Genomic DNA, 13,152 nt, shown 5'->3' on the forward strand with positions numbered 1-13,152 from the left:
GAATTTAAAAACCAAAAAAGTATTTATTCAAACCCTCTTTCCTATGGAAATGAGCTATCTACTTCAGGATATTGCTGTTTGAGCTCATTTGATGTTTTAAGTGGTTCACTTACACTAGAATTTTAACGTTATGACAGGTGGATGAGTGACTATTTCTGGACCCAGACCATCGGAGTATGAGCATATACTTAGACGTCTTTGTGATAGATTTGTTTCAATACAACTCTTTATGAATGACAAAATAATGAGATTGGGAAAAGAACATGTAAAGTTAAATCAACTGATTTAGTATTTCAAGAGGTCTACAAAATCTGGATTCCATACCTTTTGAGTATTCAAATATATGTGAGGTAAGGATGTGGCCCTATCCTTTTTGCTATTATGTTTCCGAAAACGGACATGGGCGGCTATTTTTAAAGAAGAAGAATATACAAAAATAAAGAGTACAAAGCAAAGAGCAGAATTTTTACTATTCATTCTTATAAAAAAACCAAGCCATTTTTTGTTTGAAGAAAGAAAGAAAGAAAGATGATGAAAGAAACAAGAAAAGTATATAAAGCACTGATAAATTTCAATTCTTTCTCTCTTTTTAGAATCTTTCCTTTGTTTATAACAATATTTAGTAATATTCTTGTCTTTTTCTTATTGTATACGTCTTATACATACAAATAATCAAGTAACCAACTACACGACCTTTCAACTACTTCAACAAATTTAATTGCTTTTCAAAATCATAATACGCTTCAATTCTAAATTTTTCGGTTTTGTCTGTTTGTTCTCTATTATTTCAGTGGTAATTAATTTTCCACCAGTGCTGTGCCTATTATCATTGCTGCAAACCAACCAAGTTTAAGCATGTTTTCTACATCATGATGTTAGTTCAAGTCTATGTGATGTTTCAATCACTAGGCGCATGCTCAATGGGTTGGACTCCGATCACTGCCACAGCCTGTTATTTATCGCTAATTGCTGCTACGATAAATTTATTAGGCATGATTCTTCAAGGTCTTGACAGGTTAGAAGAAGGTATGGCTATTAAATTATCTGCTTCTGATTTCCTATTAAAGCTAAGTGTTCACGATTTCAAAAGATTCCATAAATTCACCTTTGGAATTTTTGACGTCAACTTCGATTTGTATTGTCTGGATATTGATAATTCCACTCATTTAAATTGTATTGAGTTTATCACTGGTTCTAATATTTTGTTACCTAAAGATACCAATGCCGAAGTATGCGTCTCTGACGTTGCAAAGGAAAGGGTTAGGAATATTTTACCTCACAGGTTTACAAAAAATGAACTTTTGAAGAAGATTAAGAAACTTGTTGAAAACGGGAAGTATAATGATGTATTGGAGAATCCATTATTATTTTATAAACTCCTGTGGGGTATGCATGGGGAAACAGTATCCAATTCTAAAATGAACTTTACCGAATGTTAAATTCTCTTCGATCGGATAAATGGAAGTTTATACATGCTCAAGATTCTTCCTCAAATAAGCTGGAAGAATCGATTCATTTATATTCTGGCCTGTACTCCATGATAGGGAATTACTATATTGTTTCCATATTTTTAGGTAACCACAAAACTTGAAACCAGCCTAACTTTTATATATGTAGCATAAATAGAACCACAAATGGCATACTTTATATACCCTTTTTTCAATAAATACACTTTTCTAGTTAATGTAATACGCAAAAGAAGGTGAGTGTCTGTGTCTGTCACTCTTCCCTAAAAAAAAGGCCAAATATAAAGTGGTTAGTTACTACGTATGTATGTTTTGTACTTGCTGAGACTTTTCACCGAGTAAGTTAGCGAAACTAAAGTCAAATTTTAACAGTTATGTACCAAATTGGGAGCCACAATCGCCTATACATATATATTGAATTCTATAACTTAATAAGGTCATCGGAGCCATGTCTATGGACACTAAAAGAAAATGGAATAAGTACTTCGCTTACACAGGAGATGTTGCAAATTACAACATTGAATACGAAGATTTCGAGTATGCCAAACATGGTGCATTGGTCAATGCTTCTTTCGCTGATATGGTACTGAACAATGATACAAAATTTCCTGCATATGTTTGCCAGAATGCTGTTTCGAATCTATTGATCCATGGTGTTAAAAACGATTATTTAGTTGAGAAATATAAACCTTTCTGGTTAATCGGTTATTCCATGGTTAACCTCTCCTACCATGACTACGGAGAAGAGTTTCGCTCTAGTGACCTAGAGTACATGGCACAGCTGGCGGCTTGTTTACAAATATGGACAGACAAAAGATTATGGAAACGTTTTAACAAAAATGATGTTGATGTGGTTCGATTTGCTCATCAATGTGGTAGGCACGAGGAGTTTAAGGAACTTAAAGACTTTTTAATGAATGGACGTCAACGCTTCATCCGTAAGCATATGGATTTAAATAAAGGGGAGATGCTTGAAGACGACATAAAAGGAAGTGCTGATGATTTTTATAAGCCATTGTGTGATCATCATCCATTATTCAGTTACGAAGAAATAGATGTGGCAGATATTTTAAAAGATATACTGACCTCTGAAGACTGATTAATGCTTCTAAGTATCTCTCAAAAAAACGCGCCGAATACATCAGCATTCGATAGACGACTGTGATTATTTAAACTAGATACGAATTTCTTATGGTATGTTTATGAATCATGGCATTCTTGTATTATTTAATATATCTACATATCCAAAAGAGACAGAAATATATCATGTGCAGCACCATCCGAATTAATTTCAAGGCCATTGAGATTTTTGAACACAGATATTTGTATTATTTTACTTAACGACACTTCCAAAATATGTTGACACTGGTTATTAATATATTGTAAGCATTGAATGGAGCAGACATGATTCAGATAGCCTATTAGTTAGTAATAACTTTGATACAATATGTTAAAGTTGTTATTGCTTACTTCTTTCTATATATTCCTATAAAACATGTATAAATATATTACAATATATGAAGTATACATCAAAAAATTTATTATTCTCATTTATCTTGTTTAACAGGTTGAACTAAGCTTCTATTTTCTTCACGTGATCCCATAATAGTAAATGTGAATAATATGGTATGTTACCTTCAGACTAGTTAGTATATACATACTAAGTCCTAATTATTTCTTCTTTCAAAATCTATCACTTTACTATTAACCAACAAGTTACATCATACGAGAACTATCAACGTTCCTCCGCCAGATGGATTAGAGCAATTTATTATTGATTGTAATTCCTGTTCAGTAGCAGATGTATCTGAAAGAATTGGAGCCAACCCTCTCTTTGATGAGTTTATTAAACAGTCATCCAACAATGGTAAGAATTATATTACAAGCTGTTCGGAACGAGCTGTTGCTTCTCAATGGAAATTAGATGAGGATCCTGTTAAAAGTGCCAAGTTATTTTTATCTTCCGATGGAAAATTACCACATCTGAACCAAATTAGTTTAAGTGAGAACGCGTCAAGAGCCATTCAGAATCATTATATTGCATTTGAGTTTCTGTCTGATGATATAGATAAGAAGTTGTTTACTTCCGCCCATATTGATGCGACTTTTAATACTTCCAAAAATTTAAGACAATGCCATGTCATTACGGGAAAAGAATATGAAGGAGACGGTTATTTTATCGCTGTTCTTTTTGCTCCAAAGAATGGAGTAACTGAAAGTGTTATTGGTGACTTTCTTAAGAGCGTGATTGACGCGGAAACAAATTCAAATACGTGACGTCAAATATGGATGATCGTAACATGAGTGCTATTTCTTCGCTTAATATACCTATTCAATTATGTTTATAGCATGATAAGAGAAGTATCGCGAAACAAAGGTTATTCACAGCCGGTAATTCACGCAGAGATCTGTGATCGGTTACTTGAGGAAATATGACTGGTTTGATAGGGTGGGTTTATGGATTGCTTACATACTGGTACAAGAAGAGGAATTATTTGAAGTACGCTTCTATGATCATGTTAGTCATTCTTGGTAAAAAATCTTTATTAATCCTGCTCAACCTTTCAAATCTGTAAGGAATAGATAATTGTACCATGAATATTGGAAAAATAAAAGTTTTAAATTGTTTAATAGAACGAAATCGTATAGCGTTTTGATAGGTTTCTCATATAGGAGTTCACTTGTCAATGCAGTTTTGACATTAATATTACTATCATCTAAACCACTTTCTTGTACTGAATAGAAAAGAGCAGAGTCTCTGGCTCCTTTGCCAACGATAATGGATGTGTTGAATAAAATTTATTTCTTTTCGTTCTTTGAGCAGCATGTTTAATTCTTAAAAATAAGTTATGCCGTATTGGAAGAACAATTAAAAAAAGGCGGCGCGAGTGTTCTGTACGTAAATCGGGAACACATTCCGTATTTATATGCGAGAAATAATTTGTGATATTTTTATTCTGGGTGTTGTTATTTGTTTGCGCTTGTTGCAGACTTTTGCAGTATTTTCTCAGAGAAACCCAAATACAGAAAAATGATTATCTGTAAATTAATTGGGAAGGGGCCTAAGGAAAGAGGGTAGGAACGGAGACGGCAATCAGAAGCTGAAATATTGCCCAAATTTGAAAGATTAACAATCTAATCCAAGACCTAACCAGGCCTTTTCAGAGCAGGGCTAAACTAACCCTAATATCAAACTGCCGTTTTCACGAAGTGATTTAGACATACTGGGTTTGCAGTGGTGGACTGGACGTACATCGGGATCCCATTATCAGCATGGCATCTATTCAATGCTACTGGCCTCCTATCCGGCTCTGCCAATTAATATGGAATTATCCCTGTTTCCTTTTTATTTCTACCCTAAAACTTATTATATCTCATTATTGTACAAAAGATTTTGCTAAACGGGCAAGACCTGTCCTTTAGATACATTTGGAAACATTAACAATTTCCTGGATTCGTTGATCGGAATCCTACAGTAAGCTATTTTATCTTGTTTCATATCTGAAACATTCTATGGTGTTTCAACGTTCCGCCCTTACTTAATATTTCTTCTTGAAGCGTGAGGTCAGAACCGAAGTCAATTCCTCGGAGCTCTATTGGTGGGAAGCTATTTGGTTGCAGTTCTCTTGTTCGTTTCCTGTTTTACTGGCTCCTTATCTCCGTACGTACGGAGAGCAGCAATATCATCACAGGAGGTTTTGCAGGCACTTGGAAGGACAACTGCTGCAGCAGCAGGTAAATTTGTGAGGACTTTTTCCGTGCCTGACCCAAATGCGAAGCACTTTGAGTAATACAGAGGAACAACTAAGCTAGCTGCTCAAACTTGGTTGCAAAAATATTTTGCATAAAGTATATGCGTAGGTCGACAGCTTTAAATATAGTTTTTTACGTATTGCAGTCAATCTATTATGGAAGTCACAGCGATATGGACTTTCATATGACGAATAGTTTTTATGACTTTATGGATATTTACCCTCATATCTGGTCAAAAATATATGTATAAAAGGAGAATGAAATATACTTCTTATAAAACTATGCTTTTATTGTCTAGGCTTAAGCGTTTTGCTCAGTTGTAAAATATATTACGTATATAAGATAACTAAGGCCCTAGAGACATAGTACAGCAATAGGGATTCCAAAAGGTATTACTGACTTTTGACACAATATGGAACCTGAGACGCGCGACTTAATCTCGCATATTATTCATGTTATTATATCCTTTATATTCGATAAGTATGTCCTCAAACTTAATATCCGTTCTAAGTACATTATTGGGTTTTCCATCATATATTTGTACCGTAGCTTCTTCCGATGGGCCAACACTTTCTAATGAGGATCATGTTGCTAAAGCTGAAAGCAGAATAGTTTTGCCTATAGCAGAAATGAGAATTGACGCCTATGAATTGTAGACATGTATATCTGCTAATCCGGACAGACTGGTACCTAGGAGTAATATCTTTCGTAGAATTTTTAAACGTCTAATGATGGAATTTTTTTACGGTCCGTAACAGTAACTGTCCATTTCCAACTGTGAAGCTCACATAACCGTGCAATATATCAGTCTACTGTCACATGACGTTATAAGGTTATATAATTATATATGCAAAAGAAAGGAGGATTGTTTAATATAGTTTGCCATAAAACATATTTTGGTTTCAAAGGTGCAAATTTAGACATCTTTAATTTCCTAGAATAATCATCGGTTCATCTTGGTGAAACAATAGATACCTGAAATAACTTCCTGATATAACCCTGATATACGCGTTGTCGCTGTCCTTCCAACCTCTGAACTTTTCACATTGATTGTGGACCAGGTATTTTAAGAATAACTCTAGCTCAATTTTATGAAGAAGCGTTAACGCGGTCACTAATACGAAGCAGCTGTAAATATTTAATTGATTATAGGCGTTCTTATTTTATATATCACGGACTTCATAGCACATTCAAACATATACATTGTTCTGTTCTATTCATCCATATCGACATTTTCTCATAGAAGATATAAGCATATACATATTGCCTTCAAAGTATTTAAATCAATCCATATAAGCCGGACGCCATCTCAGAATTGAATATTCTAAGCAAGGCGGAATGGTGCAGCGTCTCAGGCGTTGAAGTTGTTGTTCAGACAACATATTATGTAATACTTTTGAACTTTTAATATTTACACTGGTTATTGTTTGTATGCGAACCGTACGAATTGCTTTGTAATCAATATTGCGAAATATCTGATAGCGACATGGCTCCGATATGTTCTCTAGGAGGGCAAATAGATCAACTGGCCCATCTTTCTACCATCTCATTCATCAATTGACTTCCTTGTAATTGAATAATCTTCGGTAATTCTTCTAAACCATCCAATAAACCATCTTCATTTACTGTTGTATTTTCCATAAACCCATTCAATAATTTTAAGACAAATAAACAATTTGGGTAGACAATACATTGAGAATATGGTGGCTCGCACCAATATTCCAAATATTTCAAGTAATTCTTGAATTTTGGATCCTTTAAAATTTGTTGTTGTTGAGTTAATAAATACGTAACGTATGGTATGTTGGCTAACGATTGAACAAATTCCAATTCGACTTCAAATCTTGTAGGTAATGGATTTTCCTCAGTATTTTCACCATTATCGTTAGTATTCTGATTCTTGTTTGCATTCTCCATTGTGTGTTGGATTGTCGGACAGATGTGACTGATTGAGGAAGAGGATGTTGTTGTTGTCGTTGTTGTTGAGTAATTAAATCGAAGTTTTTCGATATTTTTGTCAGTTATCTTTTCTTTTTCTTTGTACCTAACGTTATTTAGGCTGTGCGAAAGTTATAACACTTCATTTTGTTTTGTAAATTTCAATATAAAAAAAAGATGATCTATAAAGTAAGATACTCATAACTATACAAAAAGAACATTTTACGCAAAGAAGAAGCAGAAGGGGAAAGATACAACGATGTGTTCAAAAGCGTCACTATTCAAACTTTTGATACTGACGATATGCCCGCTAACGTTACTAATAGGGTATATAATCTCTCAATACTTGACTCGATCAGGTATAATAATGGTCAACACAGTTGATAAAGATGGATTAATCAACACATTATTTGTCAAGAAGGGATGGTTTTGGACTACGTTGGTTGGTTGGTTTTGCATATATCGATACAATAATAGACGTCCAGATTTTCAGAAAATTTTATGGAAGGCTTTTAAACATTATTGTGTTTTGACTTGTTGGTGGTATGCTTTTACTCAAAGTATATTTATATATCCACCATTAATGGATTTGATATTTTTAATGACTGGCGGACTTTGTAATTTTGATGTTTTCAATATTGCTTCTGACGGTAAGATTGAATTGAATTTAGAATTTCAAGATAATTCAACAAGGAGAATGAAATCGTTGAACAAAATTTATAAAATATTGAAACGAACTCAACGTGATGCGACAGGTGATGATGAGAAGGAGTTATTGTTACATTCACTAAATTCCATCGGATGCGCTTTGGAGAAAAGTTGTGACAAAATAAATAGTACTATAAGCTCAATAAGCTCAAATAGGAAATTGAATGAATTTATTAACACCCAGATGAACTCGATAAGAAGAATAAACACATCAGCTCAATGTAGGATGCATGGTGGCTATTGGACAAAGGGCCATGATCCATCTGGTCACATTTTTCTGTTGACTTTGATGGTAATGTTTTTGTCTGGTGAATTATCTACTTTTGCTCCAAGAGCATTCAAGGTATTGTTTCAAAGAAAGAAAATATTTCATTTAGTTGAATATGTTACTAAATTGTTTGATAATGGGTTGCTTTGGGATGTGGCAAAAATGAGAGATGAGGAAAGAAAAAATTGGAAAGTAATACTCCATAGGGCCGTTGTATTACAACCAATTATCTGTCTAAGAGATCTGAGCAGATTGCTATTTGCCACAGTAAAATTCATTATATGGGATAATCCAGTGATCGTATTAATTGCGTTAATTATGACATGGTTATGGAGCTTTGTAATAACCATATTGGCATTCCATACAGTATGGGAGCAATTATCGGGGTTCCTTTTTGCATATCTGGTTGCTTTAGCAGTATATTTATAGTGTCAATTTTGTATGCTCTGTGTACATATTCTAGTTTGGCATAAATATATATATATATATATATATAATATTCGATAATAAATCATAACTGGAAACCATCTTTTTTAGTCATTCTCTTCGTTCAATTAACTGGTTCTTTTGTTTTTGGCACATTTAAGTCTCGGAGTGTAATGCTCCGAGACTTCGACCTTTATTTTTCGAACTTTTATATAAAGCTGTCAAGTGCTACTGCGTACATCAGTTAACAGGTAACGTTTATTATGAAATAAGATGAACAGATTCGTAGTATTGTATTTCAGTCTGAACAAAAAATTGACATCAATTTCGTCGGTAAAGAAAAAGAGGTTTTTTTTAATAGCTTATTTATTTTAGTTTCTAAAGAACATTCGAAGAAATGACAATAATTAAACAAGTTCAATTTGGTAACAGTGGTCTTAAGATCTCTCCATTAATCATTGGTTGCATGACATTCGGCTCAACTAAATGGAATTCATGGTTAATGGAGGATAAACAGGAGGTTTTCAGGTTGTTAAAATATTGTTACGATCAAGGGTTAAGAACTTTTGATACCGCAGATCAATACAGTAATGGACAAAGCGAGAGGATCCTTGGTGAATTTTTAAGATTTTATAATATAAAAAGAGAAACCGTTGTCATAATGACAAAAATATTTTTTGAAGTAGATGAAACTTTAGATGTTCCTCAGAGTATTAAAACTGCTAATGATGAAATTAAATTAGCTGTGGTCAATCAAAGGGGGTTATCAAGAAAACATATTATAGCTGGTGTTTCAAATAGTTGCGATAGATTAGGAACATATATCGATGTATTACAAATACATAGGTATGATCCGGAGACTCCAATGGAGGAAACCATGAGGGCATTGAACGATGTTATAAACTCTGGTGAAGTAAGATATATTGGAGCTTCAAGAATGCTAGCCACTCAATTTGCTGAGTATCAATTCATCGCTGGCAAAAATGGTTGGCATAAATTTGTTAATTGGCAAAGCCAATATAATTTACTGTACAGAGAAGATGAAAGGGAAGTTATTCCATTTGCAAAGAGACATAATATTGCATTGACTCCATACTCTCCAAATGCGAAGGGAATCTTGACTAGACCGTGGGGTTCCTCAACTGAAAGAACTGGAAAAGGTGATCCTCGTCTAAAAATGTTGATGAAATGCGATAGGGAAATAGTTGAAAGAGTGAGACAACTTGCGGATAGAAAAAACGTCAGTATGGCCCAAATTTCACTTTCTTGGATCCTTCATAAGGGGTGTTATCCAATAATTGGTGTAAATAGTATTCCCCGAGTACAGGAAGCGGTGGTTGCCTTACAAGAACTATCTTTATCATCTGAAGATATCTCATTTTTGGAAGAACCTTATACTCCGCATAAGCTTGTGTAATAAACTGTAATTTTTTATTTATTTATATTAATATTACTGACGCATGGTTCAGGTTGTGTCGCCTATTTTTCTTCTTTGCCCCCACAGAATTTGCACTGTGAAGTCCCGGGAAAACAGCCAGGGTGTGTGGGTCCACACTTTTCTGAGTCGCCATCTGTCAGTGTGACTAAAACTGTGGCGCCACCAAGTCGGACGATCTGTGCGGGTGAGTGATGTGCCCCCATGAATGGTCTGGTTTGCAATGTTTTCTATGTAAGCATTGGGTGTTAATACCGTCTACCTTGGGTATGCAAACAGGCCCTCACTCTTGATACTACAAAGTGTGAAAAAAAAAAAAGGAATGAAATTTGAGTCAGATTCAGAATATACGAATATTCTTAAAGATCAGCAAGAAACGTTTAAGTGCTAATAGTGTTAAGGTTTATTTAGGAAACTTGATCACTTCGAGGAGCCAGTTCCCACTACTTCGATTTCTAACCCACAATTCAAAAACCTACGTACGTTCGAGTATCCTTTTTGAAGCTAAAGCATTTACACACATACAAGGCATACGAAACACTACTTCCGAACCATCTCGTAAAATATATATATATATGTATATATATATGTCCATCAAGCTCACCGCGTGAATGGTAGACCCCAACAATACGAACATTAATAAACGTGCAACTATAAATTTCTTTTCTTCCTTTGGAATAAGTGTAGGCCAACTAACGGGGCAATCAACCAAACATGAAAGTTACTGAAAAATTAGAAGCAAGCCACAAGTCATCTTCAAAGACTACATTTTCCTTTGAATATTTCGTCCCAAAGACCTCTCAAGGTGTCCAAAACCTTTATGATAGAATGGACAGAATGTATGAGGCCTCATTACCTCAATTCATTGATATCACATGGAACGCAGGTGGTGGTAGACTATCTCAATTATCAACAGATTTAATCTCGACGGCGCAATCCGTATTGGGACTGGAAACTTGTATGCATTTAACATGTACAAATATGCCTATTGAGGAAATAGATAGCGCATTAAAGAAAGCCTATGATTCAGGTTGTCAAAATATCCTGGCATTAAGAGGTGATCCTCCAATTAATTCTAATAAATGGGAAGCTTGTGAAGGTGGGTTCAATTACGCTAAGGATTTAATTAAATATATTAGATTGAAATATGGTGATTATTTTGACATCGGTGTCGCAGGTTATCCTGAAGGTCATCCTGAAGAAAAGGATATTGAATTGAATTTCAAGTATTTGAAAGAGAAAATTGATGCTGGTGGGAATTTTATCATCACTCAAATGTTTTATGATGTCGATAACTTCATCGATTGGTGTGATAAAGTTAGAGCATACGGAATTGATGTACCAATCATTCCAGGTATTATGCCCATTACTACTTATGGTGCCTTCTTAAGAAGAGCTCAATGGGGAGAAATCAACATTCCACAAGATTTCCTTGATAAATTGGATCCAATCAAAGATGATGACGAATTGGTTCGTGAAATGGGGACAGAATTGATCGTAGGTATGTGCCAAAAATTAATTGATAGTGGTCATGTTAAACATTTACATATTTATACTATGAATTTAGAGAAGGCACCATTAATGATCCTTGATAAATTAGGTTTATTACCAACCGAAGGTGAATATAATGGGGCACAAGAAGCAATGTTACCATGGAGAAAATCATTGAACCCTAAGCGTAAAAACGAAGAAGTGAGGCCAATCTTTTGGCAAAGAAGACCTTATTCGTATGTGGCAAGGACTTCGCAATGGGCTGTTGACGAATTCCCTAACGGTAGATTTGGTGATTCGTCGTCACCAGCTTTCGGTGATTTAGATTTATTTGGCGCTCCATTAATTAGACAATCAAGTAAGAAATCATTAGAATTATGGTCCACTCCGACAAACCTGAATGAAATCGCTAATTTGGTCATCAATTATTTAAACGGTTCTTTAAAATGCTTACCTTGGAGTGATACCCCATTAAATCATGAAGTTGATTCTATTATGAGTAATTTAATTGCATTAAACAGGAAACTAATCATTACAATTAATTCTCAACCAGTTCTAAACGGCATTAGATCAAATGATCCAATTCATGGTTGGGGACCTAAAGACGGTTACGTTTATCAAAAGCAATATTTGGAATTCCTGTTACCAAAGGAAAAATTACCTGTCCTGGAAAAGAAACTAGCTGGTAATGAGATATTGACTTATTTTGCTGCCAATTCCGAAGGTGATTTACAATCCAATCATCCAGACGGTTCCAAAGCCAACGCAGTCACATGGGGTATTTTCCCTGGTAGAGAAGTTTTACAACCAACTATAGTCGAAAAAGTTTCATTCTTAGCTTGGAAAGAAGAATTTTATCGTATTCTAGAAGAATGGAAATTAAATTTCGAAGAGAATGATAAGGTCGCCAGTAGGGACTTCTTACAAAGTTTAATTGACAATTATGTTCTTGTTAATATTGTGGATAATGACTTTATTTCCAAGGAAGATAGCATTTTCTCTCTATTGATGAGTTTGTGAAACTGACAATACAGAAAGAAAACTAACTTCACAACTATATTATACAACCCAGCCATTTATTTTTACATTCAACAATACCATTTAGGTGGAAGGAACACACCATAAAACATTTAAAATATTCAACTATTGCATTACATTTCAACATCGCATTTACTAGTACTAAAACTATCATACTATTCTGGCATTTCAACATCCTAATACTTAAGCATTTTCAACAAATAATACTTAAATAAACTAAAACTATATAGAAAAACGAAAAAATCAACTGACACTACTTTATACATTGTAAGAAATTTCAAATTAATCTAATTCAAAAAGTAAAAAAAGAAGACAATGACCAGATCGTTTTCCATTTCTGAAAGATATATACGTCGTATCTTTTGACAGAATCGATTAATGGGAGATTGTTTGGATCTCGATATTATTGAAGAGCGTACGCCACATATAGCGTATGTGAAAATTATACTTTGTACGCCTATTCATCAGTTATCGCCTTCAATTTACCTGTAAAATTTAACACCGTTTGGATAATATTACCAGGTACCGTCACAATTAAAGTTCTCTCTCTCTCTCGCGGAAACCGACATAGTAGTCTAGAAATTCAGGGAAATTGGTTGCTTATTGGGAGATAAGTAAGATTTTGTGAA

General features: G+C 34.3%; 6 protein-coding genes across 6 annotated transcripts; 5 read left to right on the forward strand and 1 right to left on the reverse strand.

Moving 5' to 3' along the window:
- Positions 1-869: 869 nt before the first annotated feature.
- On the forward strand, positions 870-1,439 carry NDAI0I01720 (uncharacterized protein; the record flags this gene model as incomplete). Its single annotated transcript, XM_003671936.1, has 1 exon — positions 870-1,439. The coding sequence occupies one exon, from the start codon at positions 870-872 to the stop codon at positions 1,437-1,439; it is 570 nt and encodes a 189-aa protein (XP_003671984.1).
- Positions 1,440-1,914: 475 nt separating this feature from the next.
- NDAI0I01730 (uncharacterized protein) lies at positions 1,915-2,565 on the forward strand (the record flags this gene model as incomplete). Its single annotated transcript, XM_003671937.1, has 1 exon — positions 1,915-2,565. The coding sequence occupies one exon, from the start codon at positions 1,915-1,917 to the stop codon at positions 2,563-2,565; it is 651 nt and encodes a 216-aa protein (XP_003671985.1).
- Positions 2,566-6,740: 4,175 nt separating this feature from the next.
- Positions 6,741-7,136, reverse strand: SOH1 (mediator complex subunit SOH1; the record flags this gene model as incomplete). Its single annotated transcript, XM_003671938.1, has 1 exon — positions 6,741-7,136. One exon carries the CDS (start codon positions 7,134-7,136, stop codon positions 6,741-6,743), a length of 396 nt encoding a protein of 131 aa, XP_003671986.1.
- Positions 7,137-7,416: 280 nt separating this feature from the next.
- Positions 7,417-8,562, forward strand: SCS3 (Scs3p; the record flags this gene model as incomplete). The annotated part of the gene is made up of 1 exon (XM_003671939.1): positions 7,417-8,562. One exon carries the CDS (start codon positions 7,417-7,419, stop codon positions 8,560-8,562), a length of 1,146 nt encoding a protein of 381 aa, XP_003671987.1.
- Positions 8,563-8,956: 394 nt separating this feature from the next.
- NDAI0I01760 (aldo/keto reductase) lies at positions 8,957-9,976 on the forward strand (the record flags this gene model as incomplete). Its single annotated transcript, XM_003671940.1, has 1 exon — positions 8,957-9,976. The coding sequence occupies one exon, from the start codon at positions 8,957-8,959 to the stop codon at positions 9,974-9,976; it is 1,020 nt and encodes a 339-aa protein (XP_003671988.1).
- A 732-nt stretch (positions 9,977-10,708) lies between these two features.
- On the forward strand, positions 10,709-12,505 carry MET13 (methylenetetrahydrofolate reductase (NAD(P)H) MET13; the record flags this gene model as incomplete). Its single annotated transcript, XM_003671941.1, has 1 exon — positions 10,709-12,505. One exon carries the CDS (start codon positions 10,709-10,711, stop codon positions 12,503-12,505), a length of 1,797 nt encoding a protein of 598 aa, XP_003671989.1.
- Between the last annotated feature and the right edge of the window lie 647 nt (positions 12,506-13,152).

This window comes from Naumovozyma dairenensis, chromosome 9, assembly GCF_000227115.2.
Source record: "Naumovozyma dairenensis CBS 421 chromosome 9, complete genome".
NCBI classification, from domain to species: domain Eukaryota; kingdom Fungi; phylum Ascomycota; class Saccharomycetes; order Saccharomycetales; family Saccharomycetaceae; genus Naumovozyma; species Naumovozyma dairenensis.